The sequence below is a fragment of the Lactuca virosa genome, chromosome 6 (genome assembly GCF_052849685.1).
Source record: "Lactuca virosa cultivar CGN04683 chromosome 6, Lactuca_virosa_CGN04683_v6, whole genome shotgun sequence".
In the NCBI taxonomy this organism is placed as follows: domain Eukaryota; kingdom Viridiplantae; phylum Streptophyta; class Magnoliopsida; order Asterales; family Asteraceae; genus Lactuca; species Lactuca virosa.
In genome coordinates this window covers 184,897,939-184,915,447 of record NC_136431.1, presented here as the reverse complement: position 1 = coordinate 184,915,447, position 17,509 = coordinate 184,897,939, and the positions used below count along the sequence as shown (strand labels likewise).

The window sequence follows — 17,509 nt, the reverse complement described above, 5'->3', positions numbered from 1 at the left end:
ATAAGGTCCAAAAGTGCAAAATACCCGATGTGCAAAGTAAAAACAGTTTTGCGCATACGTTCATTAACCAAATTGGAGAATGTGATTACGTGAGTGTCCAAAAGCAAAATTCATTACCCAAAATAAGGCAATGTATAGATTAAATGTGCAAAGTTCAAATTTGTAAACGTGAATTCAAATGTATTCAAATTTCAAGATTCATAAAACTAAGGCAAACCATCCACATGTTTGAATTTTTTTGGTGTTTAAACACATTAGAGTTGCTACCCAATCCAATTTACAAAAAAGCTAATCTAGTTTGGTGTTTGTATAATACAAACTATATAAATAAGGGATCAAGTTGACCAAAAAAGGCTTTCACAATAACCACCCATCTTGCCCTAAAACTCTAACATTATACTAATACAAAGTTAGAGGATTTCCATTTTCCACTGCACAATCATGCTCTATCCTTTGACTTCTTGCTCAACTTAGCTTTCAAAATCCTTTGTCTTCTTATTCATTTTCATCTCTTGCTTGGGTGGTTGTCTTTCATAACCTACCAAAGTTGATTACCACAATATCCATAAACTGTGTACAAACTGTATAAATGCATACAAAGTATATAAATGTGTTGTGTTCTAGCCCTTTTTGTGAAGCCATTAAAAACGAAATTACATTTTGACAAATGACTTATTAGGTAAATAAATTAAAAATAAGCATACTCTAACTAAAAATAGTAAACAATGTGAATGGTTACTTTGGTAGGGGTGTGTTCTTGGGAATAAGAATATCCATGTAATTATATTGACCATTATAAATGATTGTTATTCCCAGTGGGAGGGAAGTGAGCTCCATTAACATAAAGTTGTTATCGACTTCTTTGTCATCATCATTTCGAGTAAACTTAGAGGCCAATATTGCAGCCCTATACGCGACAGTCTCGTCCCCATTCAGGTTTTTGTAAAGTTGTTTACCATTAAAAAAAATCCTCCATCATTTTCTGTAGCTTTGGGGTCCTGTTGGAACCGCCGACAGAAACCACATCATCAACTTCATGTTTCTCCATGTTGGTTTCCTTTAGACATTTTCCATCCAAGTCTAAAAGTATTTAGAGTTTATTTGATCAAATTTAGTCTTGTTAATTGTAGCTGTAAAATCATTACCATCAACGTCTACTATAGTTGAAGTGGAAGAGGACAACACACTTTGCTCTCTCACAGACAGTTTTGAGCCTCATCATGGCTTTGGCATTAACTACCAGGTTCTTATTGTGTTTCTTTTTCAAGTCCTTAACAAAATTATCTATAAGTCCATTGTCGAAATCTTCTCCACCCAAGTTGGTGTCCCCTCCAAGAGTTTTGAGTTTAATCTTATTTTTCTCACAGACATCAACTTCCAAAGCAGCTACATGGGTGGTGGTACTTTTGATGTAGATGTCTTTGAAGTTAATGTCGGTGAAGAAAATAAGATTAAGATCAAAGCTTTTAGAGGGGACGCCAACCTGGGCGGAGAGCTTTTCAAGAATAGAATAATAGACAGTTTTGCTAAAGACTTGAAAAAGAAACAAAATAAGAACCTGATAGTTAATGTGAAAGCCATGATGAGGCTCAAAACTGTCTGTGAGAGAGCAAAATTTGTTGTCATCTACCACTTCAACTATAGTCATTGATGGTTTGCTTGATGATAATGGTTTTACAGCTACAATTAACAATGCTAAATTTGATCAAATAAACTCTAAATACTTTGAGAAATGCATTAAGTTGGATAGAAAATGTCTAAAGGAAACCAACATGGAGAAGCATGAAGTTGATGATATCATGATATAGTTCTTATTGGGGTTCGAGTAGGATCCCAAAGCTACAGAAAAATGTCGGAGGATTTTTTAATGGTAAACAATTTTCCAAAAGTTTGAATGGGGATGAGGCTATCACGTGTGGGATGCAATATTAGCCTCTAAGCTTACTCGAAGTGATAATGACAAAGTAGTCCATAACAATTTTGTGTTAGTGGCGCTTACTTCCCTCCTACTCAGAATAAAAATGACACCTAATGCTGGACCTAATTACATGAATGTCATTGTGCCCAAGAACTATAAGATCAGTCCAATCACCACCTTGAAAGGCAACTATGCTATAATCTTCTACACTTTAGGCTCGTTGTACCTCCTCCCAATGAGCCTATTTATATCTTAAAGTTTAGAGGATTCCCATTAGCAAGACGAATCAAAATATAAAAATCAATCGATAATTAAGATACAGGTAACAACAAAATGGTGCCCCTATTCTTTCAACTTTTAGATTCCAAAGAAAAATATAAAATGGGAAATGAAGACAAAAATAACTTACCAAGGACAATGTTACTAGGGTTCCAAGCCATCTAGTACTTTGCAGCATTGCCTACCATCATTTTCTCATCATCAAACGCTATGAGCCTATGACAGATGTCCACCTGATTTTTTGCTTCACACCAAACGCCAACACAAGAGGACGTAGTTCCAAGGCTGCTCCTTTTCCGCTTGTAGACATTCTTGAAACCGAAAACATTCTGCACGGGATAATCTCAAATCATTAATCTCAACTTCAAATACAAAATCCATTCAATCATTGTCAACTTATCGACACATCCGGTTTATAATACTAAACTTGAGGCACACATATTTTGAAAAGCAAAGATGAATTAAAAAAAAAAAAAAAACGAAAAAAGAGTACTAGACAAAAGAGCTATAAAGAATGGAATCTTGAGACTGATTTCATGAAGCACGAATCATGGGTCATAGCAATCCAAAAATTACCAAAACATTGCAATGAAACTAAACATTGAGTCACTGATGGCTTGTATCTTCACTACCAAGGTTATGATTTAAAAGAACCACCGGCACAGGAATAAAAGAAGCCATCTTACTCAGCTACAACAACAGGATACAGCAACTAGACAAATACAGTTATGAGAAATGAAGAAACAACAAACCATTCAACAAACCCTAATCAATTACATACTTGAAAAAACACTTAACAAATACACCTTAGTTAACAAGTAAGAACCCTTGGATAGGTTAAGGGGGTGTTTGGCAAAAAAAAAAAAACTGCTTATATATGTAAAATTACCAAAAAGGGCTTCCTTTTATATTATGACTTATTTTGATGTATCACTATCAACAAGATTATCATTGTTGGTGTCCATAACCTAAACTACATTCAAGTATCATATAAGCATCTTAAGAATATCATTCAAACCAATATGTATGTTCCTGTTATGAACACAATGTGTATGGTCCTATTATAAACAGGAGCAACTGAACAGTTATGAACAGTAGCAATACACCATTGCAGTGACACTGTACAGACTAATTGAATATAGAGATAAACTAGGATATTAGAAAATACTACAAAAAATAATTGGCTAATGGTGTTTCTGTTGCAGCCATAACACGATTTTGATTTCACACATAAATCTAAAATTTGCAGAAATCACGTAGATTTGGATTTCAACAAACTCATATGATTTCGATTTCAACTAAAATAAGGGGAAAAAGGAAAATCGAGAGCAGGCAAAATGCAGTTGAACGAAAGCAGGATGAAGAAAATCGCACCTGAATCGAATCTGTCGGGTGCGACGGTATCCGGCGGTGAGCAATCGGGAATCGAGCCGATGAGAGAAGAATGGAGGCGTGCTGTGTGTTTTTCTTGTCTGGTGTCGCAGCATATCAACAAAGAAAAACTTTTTATTAGTTTTAGTGTAGACAACTTATCAAAATTGACTTATTAGAGGTATCATCTGCTATAACCTATTTTTAAAAAATTGTCATTCAAATATAGGGATGAACATAGATGGTACCCGTCTCATTTCGCCGGAACCGAAACCGATAGTTTCTATGAAGTTAGAACCGAAACCGATTTAGGAGGTTCTTAAATTTTTGGATCTAATTCCGGAACTGACGGTTTCAGTCCAGAACGGGTAACCCGGTTACATCATTTTTTTAATTTCTTTAGTGCAAAATAATTCTTTGTCATTGAAACAAAAAATAAATATTATAACCAGTTTATTACGATATAAGTTACAACGGCAAAAAAATAATCGTTTTAAAATATAATTCAATATCCAATTAGATAGTCTCAACATATATCCAATTAGATAGTCTCCACATATGTCTTAGTCATCAAATGTTGTTACGATCAATTCTTTTAAGTATTAAGTATTTTTAAATTTTAATATTTCAGAACCGTTGTTCCAGCGGTTACCCGGCGGGTAATGGTTCCTAAAAAATAAAAACCGAAGCCGGTCATAGGCGGTTCCCACTTTTAGGAATCGGAACCGGAACTATCGAACCTCGGTTTCAGTTCCAGAACCAACGGTTCCGAGGTGGTTCCAGTTCCAAAAGCGGATACCCATTATATGTACGCATCCTTATCCAAACACTCTTTTTTTGTTTATATCGATGTGGAACCGATAATAAGTCAAAAAACTCCTTAAATAAACTTAGTCAAATACTCCCTAACTTGCAAAAAAAACATAGAATAGATTCTTCAACGATAACCCAGGAAACAATTAACATGGAACAAACTCTATTCAATCACTTACTTGGGAAATAACGAATCGCATCGCGGGTAAACATACTTTTCAAAATCAAATGAAAGAATCTAATCGAAGACATCGCCACTCTGTTCACTAGCTAGCTGAGTCATCTTTCTCATTTGCCCCTTTGTGCCCTTCGACGCTTTCTTCCTCTCGATCACCTTGCTCCACCACTTCCTCGTTACAAAGACATCACCTCTCTTTTCACCGGTTGCATCCGACCACCACTTTCACCCCTACACCGACAATCGTCGTCGCCCTCCCCATCGACCACCGCCGCCATTGTTACCTACCATATTGACCACCGCTACCGCCCCTTTCCTTTATTCTCGATCTCCACATGACAATTAGGTTTTTTTCCATTATGAATTATAGAGATTATAGAGGACTAAAAGGGAGATATCTTTTTTACTTTGTATACGTTTAATCCTTATTGCATCTTTTTAAATAAGCCATTAAACTTGTTATTGTACACATTTACATTTAGTCTTTATGACCTATGGATGAGATTTAAATCCGGAAAACTACACCAAAACCGGAACCGTTGAACTAGAATATGCCAAACCGGTCCGGGTTTTGGGTAATAGCCTTAACCGGGTTTCGGGTATTAATCCAGGTTTATGCTAAGAAATACTCGGAATGTAAAGAGTTTTTGATGTGTACGTCGACCTAGAGAGGGCATCACATACACAATTATGAACGCACGCTTATGCTTGAACGATTTTGTGATCAGTGCAAGAAAGAACAATACTTTGCTCTTCAAGATATATAATATAGGTATTGAAATATATGTATATATGTTTTTTAATTTAGTATATAATTATTGTGATTTTAAGTCATTGATCGGTTAAAGGTATTGAAATATTCACAAAATCATGTTTCGTGTTGAATGCAGACCCGCTACAAATTGTAATAATAATCTTAATTATATACTATAGCTAAAACACCAGAAACTTGTGTTTAAAAAATAAAAACAGCCATGACACTTATATAGCTAAACATTTCTTATCTTATTAATCAAGATAAAAGAAAGTTTACATCTTTGAACCCTTGATCACATTTCATAAAATAGAATCCATCTTTTCCAGGATTCTTTCTACCAGGATTATTATTAACATAAAGGAGTAAGTAAGCTCTATCTTAAACTTTTTACCGTTTTACCCTTGTATATCTGTTTGTGCCTCTCTAACATCTGAAGCACCAACCATTGAATCCCAACAAAACCCCAGGTGCAAATGGAGGGTAAATTCGTAATTTTGTACAGAGTTGAATACCCGAGAGGGGTTGATTTGAAACTTTATAATCAAATTATTATGATTCTTTCTTTTTGGTTATAAGTGTAGGGGTAACAGATGCAATCCCAATGAGAAACAATGTTACTATTGAATGGATGTCATATAGGTCTCCAATTGACCGTAATTCTCCAAGAGTTATTCCTGCCTGTAAAATTCTAAATAATTAATACAAAAAAAAAAAAAGAGCATTGTAATCTCAAATTTGCAAAGAAAATTTATAAATAATACCTTAACTGTGACATAAGCAGCTGGAATTAGCCCAATAGAAGTCGCCATTAAAAATGTATGATAAGGCACATTGACTATTGGTGAAGCAACATTTATGAACATATTAGGCAAAGTTGGAGTCAACCTTAAGAATAACATGTAGTTCAATAACCCATCTTGCCTTTTAGCCACCTAATTATTTTTAAAAAAAAAAATCATCAATCACGACTTAATATGGTAAGCTATATATACAGTAAGCTAACCTGATCTTGAAAGAAAACCAATTTATCGGGCCATAAAGACAAGATAAGGGGTCGCCCAATCAATTTAGATAGAAAGTAGCAAGAAGAAGCACCAGCTGTAGCAGCAAAGACAACAAGCGCTACACCTCTTAAAACCCCAAAAAGGGATCCAGCGAGAAGCGACATGAAAACAGTTCCTGGGATCATAAGCGTTTGCATGAAGATGTATACAGTGCAATACCCCACTAAGACTTGAACTGTGTAGTCGCTTGTATATCTCTCGAGATGATCTCTGACAAAAATCAAGAAAGGATATTGATAATGAGATGATCGGTTGTGTAAAGCTACGAAATTGTTTTAGAATTCAAAGACAAGATTCAAAATTTCAAATCAATATGATGATATCTTATGTTTGTTGATTGCAAAAGACGTTGACGATTAATGGACGCTTACGTGTTTGCTAATCGAAAATAAAACAGGGGATATGAAGAAGAAGAATTATGAATCGTTCAAAATTGATTAAAAGGATCTAATCTTACATGAAGAATGAACCCAAAATCGTAATGGATTCGATTTATTACCTGAGGATATGAAGATCTTCAAGTGTTTTTGGAAGCTTGAGAAAGCTGTAATCAGAATCCGGCAAGGTGAGGTAAACTCCGAGGAGACCAACGGCGAAAGCGAAAACAACACCGGCTGCACCCGCCATCTCCCAGGCCGTTAATGGAAATTTTGATGACATTTCTAATGATTTCACCTTACTTTCATCATTTTTATCATCGTTCACTATTGAAGGTGAGAATGAAGACGAAGAGCTTGTTTCAATCTGTTCTTGTTCCATCTAATCCAATTTTTCTTGCTTTTCTTGCCCGTAATGGAGACTTTTGGGTTGGATAAATAAATGGGATTTTAGGGAAACTTTAGCACTGCATTTAAGGCACGAAATTGGGAGATGAGGAACCCAAATACGTTTCTTCTTGGATTAGCTTGTGAGGCAATTCTGTTGATCATTATATGACGATGACGAATTGAGGAATTTCCCATTTTGTGGTTTCTCTCTCCTTTTGGTGAGATTATCATTGAGATTTGGAAATATTCGATGCAATTGATTAGGGTTTGACATTGGGCGATTTCTGCGTTGAGAATATCCTTTTGGTTCCATATATTTACATTACAAAAATTCCAATTGAGTGGAATGTTTTTCGATTTTTTTGACTAAAATGGTGTTTTTGAAAAAGATATTTATCAAATAGGTGTAGTTTTAAAAATATTTATCAAATAGATGTATTTTTAAATTTTTTTATTTTTTCTTAAAATTTCAGTTTTTTTAATCATTTTGCTGTTTTTTAGAATATTTTTTTTTATTTTCTTTTTTACTTTTTGCAATAAAAAATGTGTTTCTTTTGTTTATATACATCAAATAAGAGAAAAAACAAAAAAAAATGGTTTGTACATTGCTCCAAGGATTAGAACACAAAAAAAAGTGAATGGTTTTTTTTTTCTTATTTTTTGTTACGACATGTATATATTTAAAAATAATATATACCAAATCAATTGTTTAATTTTAGAATTGTTTTCCCATGTTCCCGTTTATTAGCATATTAATTATTCAGATGGTTTTTACTTAAAATGATATTTATCGGTTCATATTGAAAAAAAAAATTGTTTGTTAGTTTTTATAAAAAGTCTTTGTTGGTTTAGATTAAAAAAGTGTTGGTATAATGTTTACAAAACCAACAATTGCTTCTTACAAAATAAATAACTTCGAAATAGCTTATTTCGATAAACACTATCTGAAAATAAAAAAATGGTCGAATGAACCAAACAAAAAAATATTGAATATGTTTTCGTATATTTTGTTTGGTTTATTCGACTTTATGTCTTATTCTTTTAATTTTTTTTTCAAATAATGGTTATCGAACCAAGCTATTTCAGATATTTTTTTATTTTGTTTTGTATTTGTTAAAATTTTTGTTGGTTTGGTACTTAAAACATTGTACCAATAATTTTTTTAATTTAAACCAACAAGACCAGCAAACAATTTTTTTTCAATTGATTTGGTATATATTAGCAAAAAATACACAATTCTTTTCTTTTTGTATATCTAGAGTTTAGATGCAACAAGAAAAAAAAACTCAACGAATAATACAAAACAATAAAAAAATTGATTTTTATTTCTTATGTAGATACTATAATAATAATAAATTAGAAAAAAAAACATTCTCATTTTTTTGTTTTCTAAACCGTTGAGCAGTGTACAAACCATTTTTTTCTCTTGTTTGATGTATATAAACAAAAGAAACACCTTTTTTATAGCAAAAAGTAAAAAATAAAATAAAAAATGTATAATAAAAAATCAGCAAAATGATTAAAAAAACTGAAATTTTAAGAAAAATAAAAAAATTTAAAAATACACCTATTTGGTAAATATTTTTAAAACCACACCTATTTGGTAAATATTTTTTTCAAAAACACCATCTTGGTCAAAAACTCAATGTTTTTCACATTCTCAAATAAACCTTTGTAAAAAGCTTAATAACAAAAGTAACCAAAATTTTATAAGATTTGTATCATGGATAAATGTCTTAGGCTAGACGGTATGGGTTCGGCACAGTACTCGGCATGCCAAGCTCGGCTCCGCAAGTGGGTGACCAAATGCCGATGAGAAAGAAAAGAGTTTTCAATTGGAAATTTACATTAGAGGTCCCTATGAATTCTCTTTTCTTTCGCTTTCTATCCTAAATTCAACTTGAAAATACTATATTAACACTTCAACTTTATAAAAATTGTCATTTTGACATATTCTCTTTCATATTTAATAATCTTTATTAAAGTAAACTAATTCTATATAAGCTAATTGTTGTTAGTATTCTTTGTATCCTCATTTTAAATTATATTGATGTTTTACTTGTTGTAATTTTATTTTTCTAAGTTTTTTTTTGTATTTTTTTCTGGATGTGTTTTGTATTTTTCGTTGAATTTTAATGAAGTTGTAGTTTTACATTAAGTTGGTTAAATTGATTAATTTTAATATAAATTAATTTTAAAAAAAATGACAAGTGTGGAAACCCACGCCATGAAAATGACAAGTGTGGCAATGGGAGCAGATTTTGATGGATTTCATCACCAAGTTGTTGAAGACGATGAAGGGTTTAGATGCTATTTGGCTCATCGTGGATCGATTGACCAAGAGTGTCCATTTTCTGGAAATCCGGGAGAGCTCGTCGGCCGAGAAGTTGGCTGATGTGTATATTCGCGAGATCGTTGCTCGCCATGGGGTTTCGGTCTCTATTGTTTCAAACCGTGATGTTCGGTTCACCTCCCGTTTCTAGCAGAAGTTCCACGAGGAACTGGGCAAGAGGCTGCATTTCAGCACAGCTTATCATCCGCAGACCGACGGCCAGAGCGAGCGGACCATTCAGACTCTCGAGGATATGTTACGAGCGTGCGTTATTGATTTTGGTGGGAGCTGGGACTCCTACCTACCTCTTGCAGAGTTCTCCTACAACAACAGTTTTCACTCCAGTATTGGTGCTCCGCCTTTTGAGCTATTGTATGGGCGAAGGTGTCGTACCCCAGTCTGTTGGGGCGAGGTTAGTCACAGGGTCATGGGTCGGACCGAGATGGTTCTGCAGACTACAGAGATGATCCAGCAAATTAGGCAAAGATTGCAGACTGCTCAGAGCCGGCAGAAGTGCTATGCCGACCGACGTCGATCTGAGTTGGAGTTTCAGGTCGACGACATGGTGTTGTTGAAGGTCTCACCTTGGAAGGGTGTGATTCGCTTCAAGAAGAGAGGGAAGTTGGGCCCTCGATATATCGGACCAATCCGGATTGTTTCCAGGGTTGGCAAGGTTGCATATAGATTGGATCTTCCGGAGGAGCTCAGTCAGATTCATAGCACTTTCCACGTTTTGTAGTTGCGAAAGTGCGTTCTGGATGAGGATGAAGTGGTATCATTGGATGACATTCAGGTTGATGAGCGCCTGAACTATGTTGAGAGGCCGGTGGCTGTTTTGGAAAGGAAGGTAAATGTTCTACGTAGCAAGGAAGTAGCTTTGGTAAAGGTACAGGTGCAGCATCGGAAAGGATCTGAGTGGACCTGGGAGCCGGAGGCTGAGATGCGGGAGCATTATCCGGATTTTTTCACCGCAGCAGGCTTCGAGGACGAACCCTAGTTCAAGTGGGGGAGAGTTGTAACATCCCGATTCCAAGTATGAGAATTTTCATTAAAAATACAATTTGTCCTTGGAACTCGTCGAGTTGATGGCCTCAACTCGACGTGGTGAAAGTCTTTGGGTTGCACATATTTTTGGACCAACTCGACGAGTTGGAGAGGAAAACTCGACGAGTTGGTGGCTGATTAAGAAACCCTAATTTTTAGGGTGTTGCACCATATTTAAAGGCCTTAAGTCCCATTGTTGGCCACCCTAATCGCCTCTTCTATCCAAAAACCCTAGTCTCGTGCTTTCTCTCCCATATTTGAGTGTGTGTGAGCTTGAAGAGTGTTTTCTTGGTGTTCTTTTGAAGAGCTTGAAGTTGGTGGTGCTTAGCTTGAAGGGGGGGGGGAGCTTTAGATCCAGAATCTCCTTGAGTTTAGCTACTCTTTTGAGGTAAAAAGTCGAAAACTTGCTCAACTATTGCTTAGATCTCTTCCTTGGTAGTTTATTGTCATTTTTTGGCCCATTTTGGGATCATTCTTTGGGTTTGGGCATTTCATGAAGTTATTACTTCAGATCTGGACGTTTTGTGGCCTCTTTGGGCTTAAAGTTTCAAGCTTTATCAAGTTAAGCCCCCCTTCATGTTTTAGGCCCCTTATTAAGCCTTCTTTGAGCTTTGAAGCATCTTGGTGACATGCATGGACGTAAAGTTAGCAACTTTACGTGGTTTTCCAGCTCTTGGGTATCAGATCTACATTCTTAAGTGTTAGAATGGCTAAAAAATGACTAAATGTGTCAAGCTGGGAAAACTCGACAAGTTGCCCTAGCAACTCGGCGAGTTGGATCGGGTTTTCCCGCTTCCCTGGATACTGTAGGAACTCAACGAGTTGTTATGTACACTCGACGATTTGGGTCAACATGGACTGTTCACCTTGACTATTGACTTTGACTTTGACCATGGTTGATCAAGTTTGACTTTGAGGGCATTTTGGGTATTTCGGGGTTTTGATAGAAATGGTCACATGGTGGTTGTGATCTTTTGAGTCCGGAGCTGAGTTTTGGAGTTGGATTTTACCAGTTCAGCACTACTTGTGAGGTAAGTGTTCCTCACTATACTTGTTTGGTCGAAGGCACCAAGGCCGGCCCTTTCGGATTGTTATCCTGATTATTGCATTATTGAGTTTTGTAGTGATCTGTTAGATCTGTATCCTGATAATAGGATGATGTTATGCTTAGTGATCTGTAAGATCTATCTGTTTGTCTGATTGACTGGTTGTATGTTTAACTGTTATGCATATGTCGACATGTTATGTGTGATTGGGTTGAGGCGGACATGCTTTGTGCTGAAGGCCAACAGACCCAGGGCGTCCCGGATAGACTGAAGGCAAGTTGGGGCGTACCAGTCAGGCCGAAGGCCCGGAGAACGTTTCAAATAGGCTGAAGGCCTGAGGTGGCGTACCAGTCATGTTTTAGGTTATGTGAGCGTACCAGATAGACTGTAGGCCGGTAGGGCGTTCCATTCAGACTGAAGGCTCTGAATGCATGTTGTTTGTGATATTATTCTGGTTTTGGTATTGTAATTGGTATTTTGGGGGAAACTCACTAAGCTTCGGACTTACCGTTTTTTAGTATGTTTCAGGTACCTTAGATGATCGCGGAAAGGCGAAGGCTTGATCGTGCACCACCTCGTATTTTGTGTTATGGCTTCTGGGAAAACTCTGATGTGAAACTTATTTTGAAACAATATGTAATAAATGATGGTTTTTTGGATTTATTTAAAAGTTTTAAAATTTTCAAAGTTTTATGGTTGTTACAAGTTGGTATCAGAGCCTTGGTTTGAGTGAATTGAAGGAACACTCGTATGAATCCAGTCTTAAACTAAGGAAAAGATTTTCAAAATGATTTTCAAATGGTTTTCAAAATACTAAAGGAGGATGCAATGTGTACGATCAGTCGGAGCCAATAAGTAGACCCCAAAATACCATACTATTATTTGATATTGTGATACGTTAGAACAACATGCTAGTCATAGGCTAGGTATCTTTAGGAATTACATGAGTGGACCGTTCTCAGAGCCTTCAGCATGACTGGACCGCCTCACCGGGCCTTCATCCTATCTGGACTGCTCTCCGGGCCTTCATTTTGATTGGACCGCCTTGCAGGCCTTCAGTGTATCCGGACCGCCCTGGGTATCTTGGTTTTCAGCATTAGCTGGTTCGCCTCAACCCAACAAACCATAACATGTCTACATATACAATAGCAATCACTAATCAACAAACACAGGTAGTCCTACCAATCTACCAGTCTAACAACTATCCAACAATACATGTAATCATACAGATCTACCAATCCAATCACATAACCAGTGAACACATACTCACAGCATAACATCACACCGCAAACCAGGATATCTAATCCAATGGGCCGAAATTGGTGCCTTTGAACAACAAGTACAGTGAGGAAAAATCACCTCTCAGTCCGGAAAAATACCTGAACATGAAACTGCTCTGAATATCAGCTCTACAAGTCACCTATACATCAAACAGTGATTAATCTCAACTACAACTCAAAATACCTAAAATACCCTTAGGTCAAACTTGGTCAAATCCTGGTCAAAGTCAAAAGTCAAAGAAGTCAATCGAGTCAACTCAGGTGAGTACGCCCAGCGTATGCATCTTGTACGCACGACATACTAGCGTCTTGACCAAAATACGGGTTGCTGAACACGTACGCGCAGCGTATCATAACGTATGCCCAACGTACGTGCCAACCAACTTTTCCTTCTATTAAGAGCTTAATCCTTTAAGCCCCTTTGTACAAAATCCAAATCTAGTCCTCAAATGACATCCTTAACCATAAACTTTCCAACTTTATGATCTTGCATGGCTATTAAGTGCCCGATACCAAAACCCTAACTTAATACATGGACTAAACCACTAAAGAGCATGTATGGAGGGAAACTAAGGATCAAGATTACATTTTTATGACTCTAAACTCTTTAAAACGTCTTAAAGGAAAACTCATATGATTTAGAGTAAACCATACTCATAAACACCAAGCTTATGGGACCAAAATGAACACAAATCCATGGCTAACAAGATCTATGCAAAACTTCATCAAGACCAGAGCTTTTTACCCCAAAGTAGTGCAAAATGATGACGTGCTTCTGGATCCAAAGTGCTTCACTATTCTAATATGGTCCATTCTCTTTATCTTTCCTTCAAGAATACCAGAAAGCACGCTTTCGAGCTCAAAAGGCACAAACATGGAATTAAGGTTTGTTTGGGACGAAGATGGGGATGGAAGCTGATGAATGAAAGGATATCAAAGAGTTAAGGATGTTTAAATAGGGTCCAAAGTCCAAACCCTAAAAATTAGGGTTTTCCCCTGACCACATACGCCCAACGTACTCATGCAGCCCCCACTTTTTATTTAAATGCCAATTGTGACCAATTTGCAAACAATTCTCATACCAAGGGTCAAAATTGTAAAATACCTGGAAATCGAGATGTTACAATTCTCCCCCACTTGAATAAGACTACGTCATCGAAGTCCGCTGTCGCAAATAACTCAGGGTAGTGTTCTCAAATCTCCGCCTCGGTCTATTCAGACAATCCTCCCCGAAGCCCGATCTGAACTAAAAAGTTTACTCATACAGGCGACTGCCTTCCCATACTATAATCAACCCAATCTCAGTGAAACTCACGTATCCCGGCTAATAATGAATCCTTGACCCACTAACTTTTACCAGTGAAGGATAACCATCACAATTCTGCCCAAAATACGGAAATCTAATACCTTGTCTGACTCCCAAGCAGGCAAAACTATCTCGTAAAATAGTCAATACGACTTCACTTTACAATATGAACCATACAGAACCCTTCTGAACATGAATTACCTTGCTGATACCACTAGGAAACAGAACCCCTAACTATTAATTATTGTTGAACCCTCCATTCGAAAATAAGGCGACTCGCAACACGAGTCTCAGTTAAATAACTGTTCTAGAGACACACGTACAACACCAATATTTTCCACAACTCCCTTTACCCACTTCGAATCAAGGCGTCTTATGAAGAAAACTCGAGAGACCACTCGAAATCCCACAACTACCAACAAACAACTCCATAACTTGAGAATACTCAATCACAAGGACTATCTTCTCTCCCTAACTATAAGACCTTACTTCTAGTGACAACTACACAGTCGGGGACTCTTAAAACTACAACCACCAAAACAACTTCATCCATATGCTCCCTGGGACCGGGAACCCATCAATTCTAAACTTCATAAACCATACTCTAGGATTGATATTCATCCATTCGTTGAACCTATCCCTTGTCCCTGACTGAGAACACCACCAAAACATGCGGAAATAATACTCAAAACACACCGATCGTGAATTTCAACCGATCCCAAATCCAGAAGTTGTACCAAATACCTTAACTACACCCTTAAATCCTTGACAAGTTATCTCCAACCCACTGGTCCTACGAGCAAAAGATGGTCAATCCAAGAATTTTCACGTTGCATCCAAATCCCTTATCAGCTCAAGTGTACCCCCACTTGACAAATAACTTGAGACATTCACAATAATTCATGACTTAAGGTTCCAGAACCAAGAACCATCATTGGTAACCAAACTCCTAATAAAAAACACACAAACAAATGGGATTCAAATGCAAACACTCCGCAATAGACTTCTGATGCATAACCGTTACACCCAACAACTTTTAACTACCCACATGTTCCAAACCAGTTGGACATTGAGTCTCCCGACTCCCACTATGCACTAACACCCCAAACATGCCAAGAAAACTAATGATCCGAGACCTAAGAGCCTCAAACAATTGACTACTAGGTCTTTCCCATATGAATCATTCTGCCATTCTTTCACGATACATTGTGACACCGTCCAACCATCGAGATGAGAAGCTCATGGTTCTTCATTGCATTTCCACAACTGCCACAGGCCCTGTCCATGTTTTTGTCAACCATCCACAATAATAACTAATCGAAGATTAATATGAGTCGGATCCCTAACCGAGATAACCCAAATCCCTAATCTCTAATTCCCTACTTATGATTAAAAACCATCAATTATCTTGTCCTCATATACGAATTCCAATCGGTTTTTCCAACCATCCACAATAATAACTAATCGAAGATCAAAACTTTTACTATACATTCACAATCCATAACGTCCAGACCCTAAGATTTCCATCTTGATCACTATCCATATCAATAAACATCCCAACCATAAATCCTCCTCAAGGAAATTTTCCAGATAAAATAATAGAACCGATCCTACAATTTTCTCCAAATGATTGAATCAAACTTTTGAATACCATCAGAACCGAGGTTAGACTGACTCCTTTCCAACCCTATTGGCATGACCCCGCCGAAAAGGGATTACGTGCAGATCCGAAGTCCTTCCAGGAAACTGATCAATGTTACTCTGACACCTTATACGTGGTTCCAAAAATGCCTGTTGCTCTACACTTGAAGTAAAATTGATCTACACATGGTACCATCAACTATTATTACTTGATAATTTCTCAAACAATCTCATCCACTGAACCCACACCTGAACAAAAGTGCATCCATTACACCCTGAAGTAGATTGATAACTCAACAATAGCTCTACTCCCAACTAATGATAGCGATCAATTCGATGAGCCAACCCCACCTTCAATTTCTATTCGACCCGATCAATACACACTACTCTTAACCCTATTTCGTTGTCCCAGAAGGGACAACCGGCTACAACGAGATTTTGTCTAGAAGCTTCCGACGCAAGGACTGCATGCACAACCCAAGCAGAAAACTAATAACAACTTACCCTGCACCAGCTTCGGATCAATCTCTCAGTCCTCTCCGGCATAAAAGATCTCAACAGTCTCGAACACTAGGAATCCAAAGAACTTACACTGCAACTTCCTTCAGCCCATCTCGAGGAAATCATCAAAATCAATATGGCTGCTGATCCTTCAAGCAGAACGCTAAGTCCTCCCCCACTCAGGGCTTGCTGCCTCATTAGTCGTCGTCTTCCACATCGAATCCTAAAACTATTTCATCTAGATACTCTCTAAACACAACTCTCAGTATGCTAAATTCCATATGACATTTTTTGAATAATAACCAGCAGTCGCAAGGAAATCCTGCACCTTAGATGGAGACGCCAGAAGCTTTCCAAACAATACAACTCTGAACCCTTCGTGAACGAACCTCTTACTTTAAGATTTACAGAGCACCCCGAAAGTCGCATCCCTGATCCTTTGAAACCCGCCGATACTAACACAACAACCCTAGTACGCTAACTATATGAATGACTATCTAACTGGAATTACACTAAGCATGTACATCTATTCAAGATAAAAGTGAGGGTCCAAATTCATACGTGTGATTTATGGCGATTCAACCTTGACCTCCCGTAGGACGATGGGCGTTTGGGCTTGCACCCCATCCACAACCCATGCATGACAGTCGGGTTTGAGATGACACAACTGGTGACAGTTGAAACACATCTGATCCTTCTTGCAGTCGCGAACGACATGCCTTTTCTCTCCACACTTGTATCATTTGAACTTGTGACAAGCAAAACCATGGGTTCCACCACACTTCCCGTAGATATCAAAGCCCCCTTGACTTCCAACACCCAAGTTAGCAGCCTCAAACTCTTCGTCCATTGCTAAATGATCCCTCTTTCTCCTTCCGATTCGCGAGCCCACATCAAGATCTCCTCTAGTAGTCATCTTAACTGTCCCTCTCATAGTTTGCAAGGCTGCAGTTTGCTCCTCGAACTTAGAAATTAGTCTGATAGTGATCTGATCCATAATTCCAAGCAACTCTTCCTGCAATATCTGTGAATTATCAGTGGCAATTATCTTTCGTATCTGATCATCAGTCAACCCCGACCTATCCTGACTACCAGCTCCAGATCTTGAACCAGATCCTCTCGTGAACACCATACTGAAAATGAACCAAAATATATCAAAATGCCACAATTCATACCATTTCAACCATTAAAGAGAGACTAAACTCTTGGGGT

General features: G+C 37.4%; 1 protein-coding gene and 1 long non-coding RNA gene across 3 annotated transcripts; both read right to left on the bottom strand.

Moving 5' to 3' along the window:
- Nucleotides 1-181: 181 nt before the first annotated feature.
- Nucleotides 182-4,601, bottom strand: LOC145119096 (uncharacterized). 2 transcript variants are annotated; one of them, XR_013713673.1, is made up of 4 exons: nucleotides 4,561-4,601; nucleotides 3,572-3,669; nucleotides 2,328-2,526; nucleotides 182-538 (listed from the first exon to the last, which is right to left on the bottom strand). It is a non-coding gene; the product is annotated as an uncharacterized LOC145119096 (long non-coding RNA). The 2 variants fall into 2 exon arrangements; XR_013713672.1 differs by lacking the exon at nucleotides 4,561-4,601 and having other exon boundaries at nucleotides 3,572-3,728.
- A 939-nt stretch (nucleotides 4,602-5,540) lies between these two features.
- Nucleotides 5,541-7,447, bottom strand: LOC145122749 (putative membrane protein At4g09580). The gene is made up of 4 exons (XM_079058319.1): nucleotides 6,880-7,447; nucleotides 6,320-6,590; nucleotides 6,078-6,248; nucleotides 5,541-5,994 (listed from the first exon to the last, which is right to left on the bottom strand). The coding sequence occupies exons 1-4, from the start codon at nucleotides 7,137-7,139 to the stop codon at nucleotides 5,866-5,868; spliced, it is 831 nt and encodes a 276-aa protein (XP_078914445.1). The 5' UTR covers nucleotides 7,140-7,447; the 3' UTR covers nucleotides 5,541-5,865.
- Nucleotides 7,448-17,509: the final 10,062 nt, after the last annotated feature.

Bases quoted from the DNA above. Each gene is read 5' to 3' on its own strand.
- LOC145122749 (XM_079058319.1), bottom strand. From the start codon at position 7,139: ATGGAACAAGAACAGATTGAAACAAGCTCTTCGTCTTCATTCTCACCT. The intron at 6,249-6,319 runs GTTAGCTTACTG...AAAAATAATTAG, and splicing joins TGGTTTTCTTTCAAGATCAG to GTGGCTAAAAGGCAAGATGG. The intron at 5,995-6,077 runs GTATTATTTATA...AGAATTTTACAG, and splicing joins CTGCTTATGTCACAGTTAAG to GCAGGAATAACTCTTGGAGA.